The following is a 21,185-nucleotide window of genomic DNA, read 5'->3' on the forward strand; positions in this document are numbered from 1 at the left end:
CATCACCCTATAGTAATGGCGTCTGCACTCACGATATTACTTTTTGTGCTTCAGCGCACACAAGCATTGCCAACGCAAATACAGGGTCTGGAAAAAAAAGGCGCGTAATAACAACGGGAATTGGTTGGAAACATCAAAACAAAACGAAAATGTAAAAGGAAGAATTATCTAGAAGGAATCGTTCCAAAAATATCAAGGTAAAAATCGTCAAATGGGGCAGTGGCACCGATCACAAGATTCACGGTGGGTTGAATAACTACGAAAAACTGGAGGTGACACTAATGAACAAGTGAGTTAATACAAAGAACTATGTACATAAGACTAATGCACAGTTACCGTTATATCAGACAAAACGGCTCCTGAGAAGCGTACAACGCTTGCCGACACAGGAGAAAGTGTCAGCCATGCATTCGCCGACATGCTACCTCACGTCGTGGAGTACTAGCTTGCACACGTCTTAAAATGTCTGCATCAGTGGCTGCCACTACAGCACTAAACTTTGCTGTCAAGTCTTCCATGTTAGTCGTCGGATCCTTGTAAAGGAAGAAGTCTGGAAGGTTCAGGACCGGCAACCAGTGCTGTGATACAGAGCTGCTACGTCCTGGACACTTATCAAGAAATTGTTTTGAAGTGCGCCCCAGTGTGATAAAGCCACATGTCACGTCAAATCGCCAGTCGTACATCTTCAAGCAGCACCGATAACACTTTCTGAAGGAACATACAATACTCAGGGCCATTGAGGCGGTCGGGTAGTAGGTGTGGCCCAGAAACTTTTGCCATTGATATCGGCCCACACAATAATGCTCCAGCGAACTTGATGGCCCACTTGCGTGTAACACGGGCTATTATGATGCGCCCACAAGTGGCCGTTTTGTCTGTTCAATACACCTTCATCTGTGACTACTTCTTGTCCGACCATTAGATTTGCTTAAAAAAAGCCCGGACCACGTTCTTGTTCCCATAAAAACCACTTGCAGTATTGGAGACGATGATGCTTTATCATGAAGCAAAAGACCTTGAGCCTGTTATTAGTAGTGTGGATACAAGTCTTCATCTTGGAGGATTAAACGGAGTACCAAGGATCAGATGCATATCACAGTATTCGTGCAGTTTGAAGTTCATTTTACTTACTCTTTCTTGCTTTTGTCTTAAGGCCACGGGACGACTGCACAGTACAACAGTAAGAGTTCTACTATTTCACTGTGCTCTGAGTGTTCATCACAGTCGACGGTGGTGTCCCAGGGCGATCACCCTACTTATGCGGGCAGCAAGGACCTCTGAACGTCGGCAAACTTCTACCAGACTGCCATCTTCTTATTCCCATCTCTTCCTAATATATATCATATTTTATAATATTCTTGGTGTTCCAAGTGGACGTTTCCTAAGAAATTTCCAATTTGTATGTTTCCTTTTCTTTCGCGCGGGAAATCCGAACTTGGGTGCATGCAAGTCTTCAGTCAGAATTTCGCTGTTGGGGACCAAAGTTCCTAGTGTCTGTCAGACTTGCCTCAGTGCTGTCATCACCTGTTGTTTAAGTGTTATTACAAAGTGCCAACTAATGAAATAATAGTAAGTGTTCTGCCGTACGTCACTGGAATTTTGATTACGACGGTATGAAAGAAATTCAGAATGGCCAGATGAAGGAAAAGTATTTTGCGAGACGAAACCTTGCAAGTGAAGCCCTACGAAAGTCACCTTGGCGTGATGATAAACTAAAGTAGGTGCATTTTAACACACGTCATCTTGCTTTTATTTTTGTCGTAACTTTCTCAGTCCGCAGGATTTGACCACATGATGTAGGCGTGTTCTACATAGCCAAAGCAAGATTGCGAGGCTACTTCGCGTTACAAATTTTATTTCAGATTGCTAGTTTAAATACTATTGTGGCAGAAATGATACCCCTATCAAATAGCTCAGAACACTTCTTGCGCGTAACAAAAGTTCTGGGTATTCCAGATCAGTCGTAACAATTTGTCAATAATCCATTAAATTTTAAACTAGTAGTAATAAACTGTGTTTCGAAAATAGCATCCTCTTTCTACATTTCCGTTACAAGTTATGGGCTCATCTTGATCCGTTTCAAAACTATGCATCATTCTCTTTCTGCCATATTCAATATCTTGCTTCTTTTGGTCCATAAATGTTAAGTGTAGTTGGCAGCGTGGCCCTTATCGTCCGAAGAACACGAATTCTCCATTCCTGCTGAAATCCCATGGTATCGTCTGTCACTTTAACAACCTAAGACCGTTTCTTACATCTTAACTTTTCCTCTATCCCTGAAAGTAAGTTTTGCTGCACGCAGAAGTCTCACGTGCATCGTCTTCCAAGGGACTGACACTCGCTCTCATAAAATAGACTTGGTTGTGATGTGTGACACGACGTCTTAATTGGAGTGTCTTGCTCAGCGTCACACAAAAAAAAATTAATGAAATCTTCACTGTTAGTCTTCTGTTAGCTGTAATAAGGACTATTTATCCCTTCTTTACATATCGAGCATTTTATTTTCATTTACCAGGTATTCAGTTATTTATTTAGTATATTTTACTTGTACTCACTCAGTTTTTGCCTTCTCTTTTATTTAATTACACTTATATTGCCTCTCATTTCCTGTCCTCGTTCTGCGTATTGTATTTCATGCCCAATTACATGTCTCTAGTTCTCATTCCTCCCTAGGCCTGGCAGAGGTACCCTCTTCTCCCATCCACTCCTTCCTTTGCCAACCCTGCTCGTATATCACTAACACCCATTTGTTAATAGTGCCCGGTTTAAAAATTCGTAGAGCTTTGCCTCCAATACTTAATCTGGTCGCCGTGATGCTTTACAGCCCGGGACAACTTTATATTACCACTACTTGAAAGACTGGCGATTTTTAATTTTTATGTCTTGTGTATTTATGTACGGTGTATATCAGAGAAGAAAAGGGTGGAAGGTGATATAATTCAGGGGAGATTTGAATCTTGTGGTAAAGTGCAACGTTGCTAATGGGACCTGGGTCGTGAGGTCCAGGCTCCGCTCATCATCAGATGGCAACCTTACTTGTCCCACTGTGCCCATTAATTGTTGTGACTTATGGATGTTTCCTACCTGTCATTATTGATGCAGAAAATTGAGTCCTGTTAAATATTTTATGGTCTTTATTGATGTTTCTCTAAGTTCTTTTCATTAATGTCTGGTGCTGCCTTTGTAGAATGTACTGCAGAATGCGGACTGGGGAATCACCCCAAGCTTCAGTTGCTGTGCCGTGTAGTTACGAAAACAATCGATTTTAACAACCAAATGACGGGTCAACGAACTCAGACTACAGTGGAGCAAATGTTTGTAGAAAAAGGCTGCATTTAAATACATGCATTTGCTCTTCCTGAACTGGATATTCCGGAACCAACCTTCTTCTAATGGGCGCCAAGACTCCCAATTAATTACACCGTACAAGCCATTCCCTGCGGCTAAAATCTTCTCATTCCGGTAAACAGAACGGACGAGGGCAATGTTGACACATCGCAAGTAGCAAGAAACAGGATTAAGTAAATAGAAACTGCCGCTTGTAATGGAATTGTTAGTTTCCTGCGCTGCTATTCTAGGATTCAGACTGACTGCGGGAGGCTGTTAGTTGCGTTGTAGCGCGGTGGGAATTAAACCAATCAGCGTGTCAGTCAGTCTTTGATACTTCTAGTACTTCCCGCTTTCTGTCGTGGCTTTTAGAACGTAATATAATTCTTTCATAAAAATAAAGTGTTTCATTCGGTTGTTTTAGTAAAATTTATTTTAGAACGAAAAGAACAAGGGTGAACAGAAGATGGCTGTCTTCTGCGTTGTACGCCGTGTAGTATGGTAGAGTTTTACCGACGTTTCAGAGGTACTTCCTGCCTCCCCTTTCTCCAACGCTTTTAAATCCCTCCACTTCCCAGAATCGTGAATTCATCCCTGAAGATAGTGTGTTTCTCCGAAACGTTGGCTTCTACCGACCAGTTCCACGGCGCCAGAACCCAGAAGAGCATCTCGTGTCAGTCTCATCTTCATGAGGCATACCACGTTGACACAAGTCGAGTCCTGGTGGTATAACCAGTGCATGTGACGTGTATGAAATGCTAATAGGGCTGCCAGGAACTAGTTAGGTAGTTTTTAAGTACACTTTCGTTATAAATTAGGCTTTTTGTTCGATGTGTTGACAGACATGTAAGGCTTTGCAGTTGTAACGATTAATACGCGTATGTCAATAGCGAATCAGCTTGTGTTCGGGGTGAAAGTCCAATGATTTGGGATTTGAAACGCGGTAATGTAGCATTGGTTCTATAGAGAGTGAGGCTTACTAGCTGAGAAAATATTATCTTCTCTCAAGAAGTTAGTTACTTCCGTTTATTTAGTTAGATTTTAAAAGTCTTGCAAATTCGGTTTCGAATCCATTTGTTTTCTACACGGTCAGATATAAGCAGTGAGGTCGAACTTGGTCTTAAGTACCTTAATTAATGAACGTGTGATTAACTTCATATATTCATAGGCCGATACGTTTAACCATAGCTTCGAATGATTCTCGTTCCATACACACTGCTGACAGAAATGAAGAAAAGCATCTGCTTACAATGATTATTGGAAAACCTTCCCTTGTGCACCTTCCATCATATGGTTTACTTTACGTTCAAAATTGAATTACTCCGTAGTAGTTTGAGAGCTAAGTGCTTTCTAATATGAGAGTGAGGTAAGGAATTTTATAATACTTCCAATAATGTTGTTTACATATTATTTAGGGGCCTATAGTACAGTTCAAGAGAGAATGAGCCCAGTTGCTTCTTTTGCAGTAATGCCACTTTCGGTAGTACTACTGATTAAGCTTAAAAAGGTGCAGGAACATTCATTTACCGTTATTTTGATGCCACAGAAATGCATTTGAAGAAACGTAGTGTAGTTTGGGGGAAGGGCAGTTGTCTCCTGGAAAATTTGAAATCATAGATATGGGTCCTTCTACTAACCGATTCAGTTCAATTCTTCGTAATCTGTATAGTTGAAAAAGATTCTTTAATTAATCGAATAATTGTAGGGTTTACACTCTTTCTGCAGACAATATCCAAGTAAATGATGTTCTGGAAATTGAATTATGTCTACATAATTGCATATAGAGTGAGGAATATGACATTTTCAGATTTATACGCTGTTTTGCTTCAGTTGGAAGTTATTATTAGAATTTATTTTTGTTTTTAGTTGATATTAGCTTGATTAAATGGATAAATTATCCAAGCCTGTTTATGAATTAAGTGCACCGCTTTTAAATAGAGACACGATCTGTATTTTGTTTGGAATTTTTCCCCTCTGTTATTTTTCTGTGCGTTACACTTTGAGCAAATTATTGGTGAGTTTAGTTAACTCTCATGTTTGGTTTTTTAAGTTAATTAGTGACAGGTTTGAGAAGGGGGAATTTGGATGTTCATTTTCTAGTTTGTACCTGTGTTTACAGCAATGGAAATGCACCACGTATAGGAAATAATAACAAATTCATAACCTTATAAAGTTACCAACTATTCTATTGTGGCGGCAAGGTGGAATACGCATCACTGTATTACGTAACAATAATTTGTTTTCCTCGGTGATGGCAGCGACTCAAAAATTATTTCTCTTGTTCTTTCGTGATGTGCTGGGCTAAAATACCGGGAGCAAAAGTTACAGTGAACCACATAGAAGAAGGACGATTATGACGTTATACTTTAAAAATCATTTATTCAGGTTTGGGTTGATATGTAGAAAGTTTAGTGCAAGTATGTTCTGAGCATCATGCTCTGGGATGAGTTGTTTTCCTGTATTAACCCTTTAAAGCCTAGTGGTAACTATATGTACCATTTGCTTTACCAGTCAGTAACTGCATTTTGTACTTGTGGGTTTCGTATGATTCTTGATGTAAACAGATTATTACTTTAACATTTCAAGGCTCAGTGGTAATTATATACTGTCTGCTTTAACGTTCACTCTCGCGGAGTATATGGCTTATGGGTTTCGTATTATTTTCAGCATAAACAGCGATTATTTCCTTAATCGGCATTGGCAAGCTGATCTTTGTAATGGTGAAGAGTTGTTTTCTTTGCGGTACGGACTGAATTATTAAATATTTTGTAGACGACCTTCGGCTTCAGAGGGTTGATGGTATTCTTTCCTCCGTTTTCTCAAACGAGGAGGCTCTGGAAAACGAGTTATGTTACGGTAAACTTTGCAGTTATTGCAAAGAAAATGACACTGCATTCTTCCAGAGTAGCCGTGCCATGAAGGTGTAATCATTGAATCTGACGTATAGATATACCGCTACCAATATCCAGGCTCAATTTTGCGTAAGTTATGATCACGTTTATTCTGGTCTTCATACCGGCCAACAGCCGTAAAATGACTTAGAACGTCAAGCCTGGGGATCAAGTAACGTAATTTAACAGATCGAGTGATGGTGATATAACTTTTATGTATACTTTGGAACTTAGATCAGCCCGTTAGACGCTGGGTTATTATGACGGAGGCCTAGGTTCATTCCAGGGCATTCCATGTGGTATTTTTATGAATTACTTATTTTAGTTGTATTAGGAATTGCATCTGTTTTTTAAACCAATAACGATGAGGATAACCGTCTAGACAACTTAATACTTTTTTATAACATGTCTCAACCCTATCAGGCCATTTTCAGGTATCAATATAGACCTGAAAGCTGAAGATGATTCTATAAGGTTGAAACATGTTATAAAAATACTTTTCAAAGATAGTTCTTCCAGAATAGCGTTGTTCCTATTCCTGTGTTCCTTATTGGGGGTCTCATGCCTATGCCAGCGTGTCTGCCCTCTGTGTTTGAGGAAATGCATTACAAAGAAATAGATCAGGATTAAATTTAATTAGGGTTTGAGCTCTTCATGGCCCTAATGATGGAGGCAGGAAGGACGTCTGAAACGACTGTTAATTTATACCAGACTACACAGTGCCAGATCCTGGAAGACTGTGATCTCATTAAGTTTTTTTGCACTTAAAAAGTTTTAATTTGTGTTGGAGCGCATTATACGAAGAATAACATAAAACCGAAAGAGTAGTGTCGACTCTAAACCCATCGATTGCCCAAGCAGTTGAGCCAGATGCACTCATGAAACTTTAGAGCCATAAACGAAGTCAGGTCACGGACATGACCTTACCTGCAGCGGGGTGGTGGTTTGTGGGGCTGCTCGTTCGTGGGGCGGGTACAGCTGAGCGAGGCACATCACAGCCTCATTGCAGAACTTCAGCCCCATCACTTCCTCGTCCTCACGACCATACCTAAACGTCAGCGTCACCTGCCCGTAAACCTGAAAACAATGATGACTTACTCAAGAACTTGCCGTGTGTGTGCGTGTACAGCTTCAGGGCTAACCGTCTGTTTTGGATCTAGGAACAGCAGAGAATAAAAGGGGACTTGGAGTGAATTTGAACTCAATACTGAAACAGTTAGAACGTGCTGAGTCTGGTGGAAATTATAGTATAATGAAGCTTCTGCGTTCTTAAAGAGAAATTTCGTATCTTTACGTCACCACGTTATTTCTCGACGTGTAAGGGGAAGTATGCATGGTATACGTAAGGTATCTACGTCAATGCCATCCTCTTCTTACGTATTCATAAACGAGTCTCTGGCGACCGAATCACGGCGGTATAAACTTTAGACGACATCTGCATAACATTTTATACTACTAACTTGCAGATGGAACCTTTTATGTTAAACAGTAGGCCTAATACAATTTATTGCAGCATTAGCTTTGCAAATCGTATTGAAAATACCGAATTTATAACATTTTTGTAAAAAGTAAAGTAAATGTGAAAGCATCTTTACTGTGACAAGCCAGACTCCTGACAAACGGATATTCCGCCAGATCCCACCATAGGCGCCACCATAGCATTTCTTGCTACTAGTGTCGCCACTTTCAGAACATGCTTTCAATTGTTCCGCGTCACACGAACGGCACACTCGTCCAGTTAACATTCGGAATTTAGGAGAAGAAAGAGAGATTTATTGTACTTCCTTCCAATTTGTGTTTTGCCACTCATTAGTGAAAGGCGAGCTAACCAGCCTCTGTTCCCATTTCAGTCCTTCGTGCCACTTGTCCTGCAAGAATAACTACTTCCATTCCATCCATTTGACAAATCTTGAATTTTATAGGGAAAAGTTTTCTTTATCCGGATGCTTCGATGCGAATTCCTGCCGTGTCAGTTGTGCTAAGGTGTCGGTTATCTTTCTCGTGCGCCATGGAAAGTGTTGATCCTTGTGTCTCGTAATCACCGCCAATAACTGACGACCTGCATGCACGCTTGCAGCCGCACACGTAGGTCACACGCTACAAAGAGTGGTCACGTGCATACAATCAATTTCGCTGGTGAAACTGACATTTCAATTGCCTTCGTCTGTTCATACATTCGGATGAAGGGCTTTTTATCGGCGCCTCGCCCGTCACGTATCTGACTTCTAGGAAGTGTGAGGATGTCTCCTACTTTATAACCAACCCCACAGTTCAGTATCTCAAACGAGGCTCTTGATATCTGTGGTAGTCGTCACCAAATTGCATGCTTCAAGGCTATAGAAGGACGTCTGTCTGTCACTTTCTCTCTCTCTCTCGCACACACACACCTTTCCGCGGGGCTCTACGTCATCAGTATGGCGTTGCTAGCTACGATACTAATTCTGGGCCCTTTTTATTTGCCCCGCTGTTCGTGTGGTATGTATTTTTGTGACAGTTTTACTCGTATGTCTATCTACACGAACCATTCAATACCAATTTCCTAAAGTAGGAGCAGTCAGTTCCTCTGAAACATTGGTAATTTTTACATTTTTAATAAGGTCCAATTCCCAGAAGTATTTGTATTGAATATGAGTATTGTTTAAAATTACAGCGTTCCTATATGTATATTTTGGTAATATTAGCCTTTTCATGGTTGAGATGGAAGTTGCAGATATTAATTATTTGTCCCTCGTGTCGCGTTCGTATACACGGGTGTGTAGTAAGTAACATTCAGTGTAGTGTCTGAGTCCGACGGACAGTTCTGACATTCATGCATAATTCCTGGTTGCTCGTGGCTTACAGTAGCGAATGAACAGGCAAGCAGACTGACAACGATCTAGTATTTTGCGTGTGCCCAGTTTCAATTTACGAATAGCCTGCCTGCAGGGATGTAATCCATATGCCAGACCATAAACCTTTAGGGTGCAGCGATTTCCGTAGTTTATTAAAATTAAGTGTGTTTCGTAGCATTGCATACACTTTCAGCCTCAATTTCATGGAGTAAAAAATTATGCACTGCAACAGTTGTAAAAATAAGCTTTATCGACTCTTTATGGGAATATGAACATTTCATACCTAAACATCTTATTTTATTAGAAAGTACGTACAGTCATGTCAGTATGCCTGTCCTCATTCATAAATTAAGCATTTCAATTTTTTTCTAGAACTTCGTGTCAATATACCGTTCTGTCGTTTGTAATGTCAACATGGCGGTCGTACGAACTTGGGAACTCTTAAAGTTACATTCCTAGACGGAATGCTGTGACCATAAAGATTAATTGTGTAAAAGAATGGAAGAAATGGGATGTCGGGTTTTGTATGCAAATACGGATTCAAGTTCAAATGCAAGTTCAATGATTATGCATTGGTTTCGCATTTTAGTGTTGATAAACGAGTGTAAACAGTGCAGTTGAATGTACTATAAATTCACTCTTGTTTGGTAAAGGAAATGGATCTTGACTTGACTACGGGATTTCTGACCCATATAGAGGCCCGTGGATCTTCACATCATTCTCATTGCTGTAAAGGCGGCCGCAGCCTTATGCAAACCCCTCACCGTCTGTTGTTGTTATTTTATGCCTGTGACGTGCTTTGATTGCTTGCCACTTGGGTATAAACTGAAGAAAGTTGAACTATCAGAATTATTAAATCTTTAGAAACATACCTTTCGATCTTGAAGATAATCTGGCTCTACTAGGATGACACCCTGTAGTAGGTCTATCTTGTTGTCTGATATCACCAGATCTCGACTACTGAGGTAAAGGGTCAGTTTGTTGTTAGGAGCCGATTTCTTGAACACTCTGTAACAAAGATTTTTACGCAGTACATTATTTAAGTATCCGCACTTCGTGTCGTTAAGGTTTTGGGAAATTACACGTACAGTGCTCTTGGTATGTGAATATGAGACTCATCTTTCATGCCTTAATATTCGCCATCCATTGGTGGATTCCATTTATACGGAAAAGGTTCTGGTTATTGGTTCGTTGCGGGCTGCTCGTAACGATTGCGTTCTTGTCCACATCTTCCCGAAAACATATATCCCAAGCTTCACTCATGGATAGCACTTCAATTCGTGCAGTCGAAACCACAGGCAAACGCGGTTCCAGTTACTGGTGTTAACCCCTGGTCAGAAATATCCCCTCACATTCTGTGTGAACAATTGTTGAGAGACGCCTTAGAGAATTGGTCGCTGTCGTGTGTAGTAGGTCCCGGAAGTAGTGTAAACATGGCATATAACGATATTGGTTTTATTTATCATATTTGTCTTTAAAATTCTAAGTAATTAATGTCTCATTGCATAATATGCCCCTTTCCTATAATATAAGACTTTACTTTAAAGATAATGTTTGAGTATAAAGCTCACAAAAAATAACAACACAATTATAAAATTAAATTATAGAGCTCTTTACCGAAAATATGATATTTTTATACCCAAACTGAATGTAGTACCAAATTTATTATTTGCATGTACAGTTCTACTGTCCATTCACGATAAAAAGCGTAATATAACCAGTGATCACCACTGTAGGAGAGTCTACCTTAAATCTAATCATCAGGGGACAAGAAATGGATTTCCAAACAAAATTTGTTCTTTTAACTTTGGCTCAAGGGAAGGAAACTCAGAAAACAGCTTTGATTGTAACGTAAGAGCAAAATCTCATCTGGAAAATTTTGTTCCTGCTTTGTCATATTTCGTCACATACAAATGTAATATCCTTTCTCAGTGTTGTTGCGTTTAGTAATTTCTGTCAAGAGAGGCATGAATATTAACTTCTGAAACATCTTTGTTATAAAAGGAAACGTAGAAACGCAGTTAATTATTGCAACAAAATTGAAAATGTCTTTCTTACTTCTCTTTCAGAACCGGGGGATGAAGTTGGCAGTGTCATAATTGAAACGTATTCTTTGTATAAAAATAAATACGGATAGAGATTAGTTTAATGTAAAGTCGTTTGTTCTGCTCTGAAACTGTAACCATTTGAGATATTCATACATCCTACCGTTTTGAAGCGTGGAGCTTTTGATTTTACACGTCATGTATTGCAAGCGGAAACTTCATTTCATAGCCCATCTCACTTGATGGGTTTCATACGTACCGAGAGAAAGTAAAAGTTAAAAATAGCTTAGATAGAGTCATACCGTCCCACATCAGTCAGCCAATATTACGTGTAACTTTCAGCTTTTGAACATAGTGTTAACTGCATTTTGTAGAGCATCTATTGAGGTGAAGATAATCGCTCAGCTGGAAAAGAAATCTCACACTTTAATGGAGCCCGGAATTTTATTACGGCCTATTCTGATCCTTATGAACCCAATTCACATATTCGTTTTCCCGATCCATGTGCATCTCATTTACATTTAGATCTGTAGCGTTTACGACTAGATGCCTTAAGCTGTTCTGACTGAAGTCGTATGCATTGCTCTCTTTTCCATGCCCCGCCCATATAATCCTCGATTTGATCTCCCTAATAATATTTATGAAGTGTAAATTATAAAGCCTCTTTGATGGAGTGTCCAACTACCCTCCTGCTACTTTTCTCTTAGCTCCAACTGTTCCCCTTAGGACCCTGTTCTCTAACACAATCGCTCTGTGTTCCTCCTATAGAGTGAGAAACCAAGATTAATTTCCTTGCAAAACAACAGGTAAAATTATGGTTTCTGTATATTTTAATCTCTGTGTTTTTAGGTAAGAGGTGGGGAGACGAAATGTAGGATTATTTTCGAAATTCGTGTAATGGCTGACTGGTTTCATATGATTATGTAGGGAAATTTAATTAAAGTTTGGAATTATACTGCATAATCCACTTTGCCTAGTCTTTGCGTTGTAATCTTACCATCTGGTATGGAGAGAATATGCTATGATAATTTAATTTTGTGTGTACTTTTAATTATTTGACGTTGTGTAAGAGGCAAACTTATCAACAGATGTCTCTCCTGGGTTCACAGAAGGTCACCTTTGCGTGGTAGGTAACCTTTTTACCAAAAAGAGTATTTTAATACTGAAGGTGTAGGTGATTAATTCCCTATCGCAGGAGAAGTGTAATTTGTGATTATTGCCTGTCAGTTAATTGGAAAATTAATCGAGTAGCAAAAATTAATTTGCCTTTAAGACTGTATAGGTCAAATAAGTCTAGCGTTATTACTGTCCGCACGTGTTAGGATTAACATCTTTAAATTTAAATTTAACAAACGGTTAAGTTTTAACAGAGAATTAAAATCTGTTGAGTTCTTAAATGTGTATATCTAGTAGCAAATGTACATTCCTTGAAGGATTTTACATTTTTCAATTTAAATACATTTGTATTTAATTGTTTTGGTATTTTTTATGGAAATTATATTTCATGTCTCTTCGGTTAGGAAAACCAGTTCATATTTTTAGATAACAAAGAGGGAACTGTGAGCAGAAGTGCAGTACAAAGACAAGATTAATCAAGAATCAACATCGAAAAGAACTGGAAATAAGGTTATTTCTTGGAAGTACAGCCAACACGGTATACTTCTTGGCTAATTAGTCGTATGAATTAATAATAGGCTGTTAAAGATTTAATGTATTGATCACATCGGGTAATGAATGTATCGAGTTTTCCCAAACTTTTGATGGAGGTTTACCTGAGTAGTTTTTAATGTAGCTTATTCTTACCTTTGGGAACTGAGGGTGTCCGGGGGCGTTGCCGGGGTTTTGCTTCTGAAACAAATATAAATAATTTAATTACCAGTGAGCCCACTTTTCTTTAGAGTTATTCGATATCATACCAAGCCAATTTGCCTGAAGAATCTATCACACGAAATGTCTGTTTTCTGAGTTGGTACGTCGTGTAGTTCGATAGAAGTTTACCGACGTTTCAGAGGTACTTGTTGCCTATATATCGAGACTGTTAACCCTTTGAAGCCGAACTTCTTCTAAATAATATTTCAGAATTTAGTCGATAGCTAAAAAAAAACACTTCAGCATTATAAATATCATCTATTTAACCCAGTTTAAGGAAATAATCCCTATTTGTTCTTATGATGCCCATAAGTACAATATGCACACTCACTGACTGAAGCAGGTGGTGCATTTGGTTAATACAGTGCTTTAAAGGGTTAAAGACGCCTTTATTTATCATTAATGTTTTCCGTTTCTGAAATGAGGTTCTGCGGTTGTAGTAACTATTGAAAATTGCATGATAAATGATATTAAATTTCCACGAACTACGGAAAAGTTAAGTTAGCTAGAGCTTTATTTCAGTGTTCTGTTTGAAGTGAATTATTTTTTGGTTAGTCCTAAATAGACAGGGCAGTGTATTGTAATTGAAATCCCATAACCAGCACGATTTTTAGGTGTATTTTGTTTTTTTAAAATTGAAATTACAAAATGAGTGGCCAGAAAGTTGTGGAAGAAATTCTGACGTGAATAATTGATTAACAAGAAATTAAATGATTTCTGCGCTGATTCTGTCTTCTGATTCAGTGGCAGTCGTCTCGAGTGTCGTATTATTTTTTAATTTTCAGAGTTCCCGGTTAAAATTTGATTCGCAGAGCAGCTATTTAGTTATAACTCCTTCACGATAGCACTATCAGTGTTCAAAATAGTTCACTGAGTGGTGATTGCTGCACTAATGATGTATAACATTTCATACACTTCCTTTTATTCAGCTTTATGTAGCTGACGTATAACGAATTTTTCCCTTCTGCTTTCTGCGTAGAATAAAACTTTTGTAGTCTGCTTGTATACATCGTTATTGCAAATCCTCTTTCCTTTCACTGATATTTGAACAAGATATTTATTTGTTGCAAGGCATGTGGAAAAAACACAAAACATACGAAGACCAAATATATATCGTTATAAAACCTCTGAAACTTCATGACACTAAGAGACCATCTTACTTTTCGACATATTTCTACTTTTCCAACTTTGTACGAACATGGCGGCCATGCGATCTTATAGTAGGAGCGACACTTATTTTTATAACGCCATATATAGGCGTATATTGAGGAATATTTGTTTTGTAAGTTCTTCCTACTATTTTAAGTGTTGATTTTATTTGCTTTAATGCTCCGAAAATCGTGAACAAGTCACGTAGTTCATTATCATTTGTATGTGAGCTGGTAATGTGATTGTGACAAATGTCACGCTAAGATGAAGTCGTGAGGAAACGGACGGTGCGCTCTGAGCCCGAAATTGTAAGCTGTTAATTTGCTGTAACTCTGGAGCTGCACACAGAATGCGACTCCAAGTTGACTCTAAGCAAACACAGTTATGCTTCTGTCTGCCGGTTCTAATGAGAATCACTAACAACGTTAATTTGGCATCCGACGTATGAGACCGCTTGCAGTTGTTCTATCTCCGGCCATGTCTAAAATAAAACAAATGTGGCGTTGAGGGTATTTTGATCAAAATTAAGTCTATTTCGTATCCCCAGCCCTAAAGGCTTTATTTCTAGAGTGGCGAATAGTCAGGACACACTGGCCATGCAAGGCTACAAATTTATATCAGTATAGAAGGCGGCCATTTCGAATATGTGTGGGTTTGTAAAGATATTTTTTAGTGCAGACATGAAAAATGCGTTTTCGTTTAAAGTAAGCTCTTATTTTTTCCACCATTCTGTTTGCATATACGTATATAGAAAGAGCTATTGAATGTTTGTTCTGATTTTCATCAACTTTTTAATGATTGAGTTAGACGATGGTATTTTCTGATAACCAATTAAGTTCATCTGTGACGGAAGGATAATGTGTATGATGACATTTGAGCTAATGGGGAAGTCCTGGTGTTGGTCCGTTGCTCGCAGGACGAGGTGCGTCCCTGTATAAGGGATATCCGTTTAATTAACTGGGTAAGCTGATGCCAGGTGCTGTAGTCCGCACAACCTCTGTCTTCTTTGTCTCCTGGTGATCCATTCCCTTGGAATGGGGCTTTACACAATAATTACATTGCAGGTTATATGGGTATGAAACTTGGTGCAAGCTTAGTGTGGAGTACCTCGAGATGACAGAACATCATGTGAAACATTTTGGCTATATCCCGGTCTTCACACAAGTATTCACATTATGATGCTCGGTTTCCTTCTTGCATGTTTATTATGTAATAACTCATTTTTTTGTCACGTATTTGTTGCCGTTCTGTCTAATTCAAAATTGTCGGTTCTTGAGTAACCAGTAGTGTTCAGTTGAATTAAACCCATCCAAGTCATAGGGAATTTACGCAGTAGTTATGCTTTCTCCTATTGTATGCTGTTGTAATATGCGATCTCTGAACGTATCAAAAGCAATGAAGATCTAGAAATTATAAACCAAACTTGAACACGGTGAATAGAAATTTTGACAGCGGTATTCACTCGGCACCAGTTTAGTTCTATAGCGTTAGGTTTGGGTCTTAAGGACCTCGTTTGTGATGACGTGGAGTTAGACATTAGACAGGAGAGGATTTATGTTCCGTGTCATGACATTTACGCCCTTTTTCTACCGAGGTGTCAGCTGCGCGCCCCCAGATTATGAGGAAATGTTACTGAAGGATAAACTCTTTCTGAGAGAATCATTTCTCTTTAAACTACAGAGAAGGAGACAGAATTTAACTCCGTTGACAATTAAATGTTTCGCCTGCTTTACGGCTAGTAACTCGGCATTTTGTCCCCGGATAGTATTTTTGTTTTTATGATTCTGAAAGCAAACAACGATTATTAGCTGCTTCATATGTCTAATGAAGACTAGTTTTTCCTGAGTATTATTTAGATGAGCTTCGACTTTAAATGTTTCGTGTTACTCCTGTAATATATTTTTTGTCGTGCAACTGTTTCATCCAGTGGTGAGAATATCACTGCCAATATTTAGTTCTGTTTATTTTGTGAGTTACTCTTGTTTTCCGTTTGATTTGATTTTTATTCGTCCGTTGTATACATTCTATATATTCTGAGTCGACTTAAAATTTATTAGTCCGTCATGTGTTTGTGCTTTAGACGAATTATGCAGGAAATATATTTCTTGCCACTCTTTAATGGGCAGTCTGTTTTTCTGCCCCTTGATATCAGTTAATCTATCGTCAGTCATAATCTGCTTTCCAGATGTTTTACAAATGGTGTTTGAGAATCGACCATGTTTGAAACTTATCCTGTCATAGAGTAGGATGTTACTGAAATGTTTCCATATATGCAGTAATTAGTGATGCCATATTGACGGTTAATTACACCGATTATTTTTATCTAAACCGCAAATATTTACGTTCCCATCCAAGGCAATTTGTAACGTCTACTTCAGAGTTAAGTTGTACTTAGAAGGTAAGTTGATAATTCGCACGTGCTTTGGCACGTTATATCCATGGAGAATGGCAAAGATAAGCTGAAATGAAGTTTATGTACAGGTTAGGTTAGAGTGTTCTGTGGAACAGACTGTCAAAGTATTGGCATTTTAATATCAGTTAAGTGTAAAAACGTTTCAGACTCGCACTCATTGATAATGAAAGGGAAGATGTCATTGGCTAACAAGTCGAAACAAATGTTCTTAGAAGAAATGTAGAAAATTACAGGATTTATTTTCGTAATTTTCAGGATTATCTTTTCAGTTTAGAAGAGGGAAATATGTGTGTGTGGGAATACGAGCCGTATTATTTCTTGTATTTGTTATTGTTACAGATGTCTTCTTTGTTGGAATACGCTTTATGAATTATACCTATTTGGCTGTGCATAAAACCAATTTCTTCTTCAAATATATTTGAAATCACCCTGTCAATTTATGCTGAAGGTTTATGGTATTCTGTTTATATAATGAATGTTGTGAGTTATCTTCGTTATTAAAGACGCATAATTTAGATTAAATGCATATTTTATGCGGTCATGTACGGCAACTTTATAAAGAATTAAAAAAGGCGTATGTAATAAATTTTCATTATGATCTATAAATCCCGTGTGAAACTTAAGGTTTTCGCTGCTGTGAGGTTGATGATGATGGTGGTGATGGTGATGATCTGGGTTTTGGCGTCGTGTAGAATTTTACTTTACTTTTCGTAAAAAAATTGGTGTAGTAACGTTGCAACTTTTCTTATTTGTGTTTTCTTTCCTTCGCAGGTGAGTAGACCTATTAAGAGAAAGCAGAATTGATGATATTGTACCGTAGGGTAAGTATTTTTAAAGTTTTGAAGACATCGTTTGCAGTTCGTAAATATCATGTTATTACGTCACAGAAAATAGTGATCGTCGCATGTTCACTGCGAATGCAGGGCAGGTTTGTTTGCATTAACAGAGCAATGACAGCGTAACTATGGACTTAGCGAGTGTTGCTACAAATTGTATACGAGGTGCGATCGGAAAGATTAAAGACTGTGTCAATAGCAGGCGAACCGGATGTAGTACGAGCTTCTGCCTTTAGGGGGTGCGGCCTACATTCATAGTGAATTAGTGTGCCAGCCGGCATCATCGAATTAGCATTTGTTTCTTAGTTACGGGCGTTTTGGTAGTGCATTACACCGACCCTCCTGCGATTTCGGAATGGCGTGTGCATCAAATTTTGCCAAAGACTCGCCAAAACGGCTACGGAAACCTATGAAATGCTAAAGCAAGCATTTGGGGAGTCCGCAATGGGTCGTGCACAAACTTTTGTGTGGCATTCACGTTTTAAAAATGGTCGAACCTCTGTCGATGATGACGAGCGTTCTGGACGACCATCTTCGAGCACAACGCCCGAAAATGTTACGAAGATTCGGCAGGCCATTCACGAAGATCGACGTCGTACCATCAACGACTTGTGCGACATTGTTGGGATAGGCTATGGGACCTGTCAGCTGATTCTAAAGGAAGAACTCCACATGGGACGCATCATGACAACGCGCCAGCGCACACCGCCCTCAAAGTTCGGCAGTTTTTGGCCTCAAACACCATGGCCGTCATCCCGCACCCTCCTTAGCTCCGTGTGACTTCTTCCTCTTCCCAAAGATGAAAATTCAGCTAAAGGGAAGGAGATTTGAGACGGTAGAAGAGATTCAGGCAGAATCGCAGATGGTGCTTGACAGGCTGACAAAGAAAGATTTCCAGCGATGCTTCCAGGCTTGGCAGCGGCGCTGGGATCGTTGTGTTCACTCCCAGGGGAACTACTTCGAGGGTGATGGATGAATTTAATACCTGAGATAAGTGTACGGGTTTTTATAGGCGCAGTCTAGAAACTTTCCCATCGCACCTCGTATTGTAGCGTTAATGGAATGATAACTAAATACGTCGAGATGTATAACTTCGTCGTGCATGTTATCTCGCAACAAATCGATTGCATCGCGTTATAGTGGGTAACATCTAACTTCTCTTCAGGAAGTATTTGGTTTCTGATACCGGCCGAGAAACTTTTTTTGTTTTGTTTTGTGTATTTGGTTTTTCTTACACGCTCATCCTGCAGAATTTCCCGACTTACTGTCCGTAATCATCACACATTCCAAGTTTACATAATTTCTGTAGTTGATGGTCTCGTCCGTTACGTATCCCAGTAAACACGCATTAATTTCCTGTTGTATAGAACATGAAATAGGTTATGTGGTTTATAATTGCGTAAAGGCCCGTGTTAAAATAGAAAATGGCTTGTTTTACACGTATCAAATTAAAACATAGGAAGCGCGAAATGAAATGTCTCTAGATCCGCAGAAAAATTGGATTGGCTACGTTAATTTTGATTTGTTGTCGTGTAATTATTCGGTTTCTTTTTAATTTGTTGTAGAGCACATTTACACTGGCATATCGTATACGAATATACTATAATAATTTAGAAATGCCATAAAGCACTGAGGTTTGTATTTGGGATTGTGTTGTAATTCCACATTCAGTTCAAAACGTATTACATTTCAGTTTTCGGTTATCGATTTGCTTTTGCTGTTGATTAAACCTTGGTTATCCGTGATTATGCTGTCCTGTTGTTATACCAGAATTTTAAATACAACTTATATTACTGGCAAAAGTATGTGTTTTTTCTGCAGAATGCGGTTGATGGTAGATTCTGGTCATCATCACAGCTGACAAGTAATTTCGTCTGCAAGGAAGTTGACTTCGATGGTTTTCCTTTGTGACGTATTCACAAATTGAATCAAGCCATTTCATTAAAGAGAGAGGATGTTATGCTCCTTTTAGTGTCTAAACTTTTCACAGGTTATAATTTAACTTTTTTTTTTGAAATTAACTTAATGGCACTATATACTGAATAATAGCATTTAAGGTCTTTCTGCCTTTTATGACCGCTTATTTAATCAAAGCGCAATTCCGTGGGGCTTTGGCTGTTCCCATCTGTTCTAAGGGAAAAAGACGATACCTGGTCTTGCTTTACATCATTAATTTTTCTTGAAGTTGTCTGTATTTTACCCCGGTTTTACAAAGAAGGGAGCGTTTATTAATCCGTTACTCTACCTGCTCGCTTCAGAGTGAATTAGAAATTACCCCTCTTGTCGTACAGGATGAATCACAACTTAATACCGTGACTTCTGTAACTTCTTCGTGAGGTCGTACCCAGCTAAAAAAATAGACCCAATTCTCAACAGCTGCTGCGTGTATTTAATGTTAAAAAAGTAAGGATAACCGAACAAACATTTTGATACAGTATTTTGTTTTTGAATGTACAAGAAATTCTCAGAATGATCGCTGTCAGCCTCAGTACACGGCTTGGTACACGTGGAATTGAGAGTGCAGCTCGCACCAATTTATCAAGATTATCCTTTACACGGGTGGAGCTTCCAAGATACAACGGAGCAATGCATCTCGTGTACCTGTTTTATGTTGGTACGCCAATTTTTTCCGTGTTCCACCCACAGATGAAAATCTAGGGCTGGAGATTTTTGTGGCCAACATTGTGGACACCACGACCGACCGATCCATCGGCCAGGGAAGCGATGATCGAGATACGTTTTTACTGCGTGGCTAGAGTTAGGTGATAATTTTGAATATTTATTGGAAAGTCAACAATAAAAAATGTATGTGTTTGTTTTGCGTGTATGACATTTTGATTGGAAATGGCCCCAGGGATTAGCTCGTTATATTATGACAATAAGCCGTGAAATATCCTATATTAAAGAGTTCTGCTTGAACCGAGGCCAGTGTCCTCATATACAGGCGATGAGATGGGAATGGAGCGTATCTTACGCTGCATAAAACAGGCTTCCATTTTCTTGTGTAATGCTGAAAATTACCTCGGGGAGGGAGACGAGCTGCCTCTTCAGTTCCTTGTCTATCAGCTTAGTAAGGACATGCCTATTTCTTATCGTGTTCTGGATATACGAGGTCTGGGACTTAACGACGAAGTTGTATCGAACCTTTCGTATTCTCCTGGGCATGTGAAGTATAACGGCTCAGGTGGAAGGAGTTTCTTATAATGTATTTCTCTTCACAAAATGGCCACTTAAGAGCTTCTTTTGTTACAAGCACTGCTGTTTTATGCGACTGTCTTTGGGATTAAGTTACTCAAGAATTCTTGAAATTACTGAAAGATCTAGATTTGATGGAAATCTCCGATCAGTGTATGGTTTTATTTCCTGCAATATCCATAGTTTGAGTGCAGCGCTGTTGTTTTATGAAGATAGTCATAACGAAACAGGCATTCTGTCTGGGTTGTCAGAAGTAGGACGTATCTATTTTATTAAGTTTTATTTTTTACTTTTTCTCTTTTCCCCCTTTCTTGCTTGAGTCTACATTTGGGCTGAGTTTTAATCTAGCCGTCAAGACGGCAAAGAACTTCTTCATTAATATGAACAGCGACATTGTTTCTTGGTTATTATGCGCTTTTTGCATGAAGTGCATAGCGAGAACGCATTATGGGCTGGTCGTGTCCGTCCGTCCATCTGTCCCCTCGATTCAATTCGAGAACCACTGGACGGATTTGAATGAAATTTGATGTGGTTGTGCTGTTCTGCACGACCTCAGAATCGTACTTCTCAATGTCCTGCAAGCTATGATGATGAAATTACGGATGAGGGAAGTCGTGAGGTTAACTTTG

The 21,185-nt window shown here is 39.0% G+C and overlaps 2 protein-coding genes across 4 annotated transcripts in view; one reads left to right on the plus strand and one right to left on the minus strand.

Annotated features, from left to right (window-relative positions):
- The window catches only part of LOC110836614 (14 kDa phosphohistidine phosphatase-like), a 143,915-nt gene that overhangs the window by 21,428 nt on the left and 101,302 nt on the right, over positions 1–21,185 (plus strand). The gene's annotated exons all lie outside the window — the stretch shown is intronic.
- LOC110836612 (phosrestin-2) overlaps positions 1–21,185 on the minus strand; it is an 89,841-nt gene that overhangs the window by 18,465 nt on the left and 50,191 nt on the right. The window contains exons 3-5 of the mRNA XM_022077997.2: positions 12,898–12,942; positions 9,922–10,057; positions 7,146–7,295 (exon numbers count right to left, since the gene is read on the minus strand). Coding sequence (XP_021933689.1) covers positions 7,146–7,295; positions 9,922–10,057; positions 12,898–12,942 — 331 coding nt within the window. The remainder of the gene's footprint in view (positions 1–7,145; positions 7,296–9,921; positions 10,058–12,897; positions 12,943–21,185) is intronic.

Source organism: Zootermopsis nevadensis, unplaced genomic scaffold (genome assembly GCF_977971745.1).
Source record: "Zootermopsis nevadensis isolate Lab colony 2312 unplaced genomic scaffold, Znev_1.0 Znev_ptg000002l, whole genome shotgun sequence".
NCBI lineage: Eukaryota > Metazoa > Arthropoda > Insecta > Blattodea > Termopsidae > Zootermopsis > Zootermopsis nevadensis.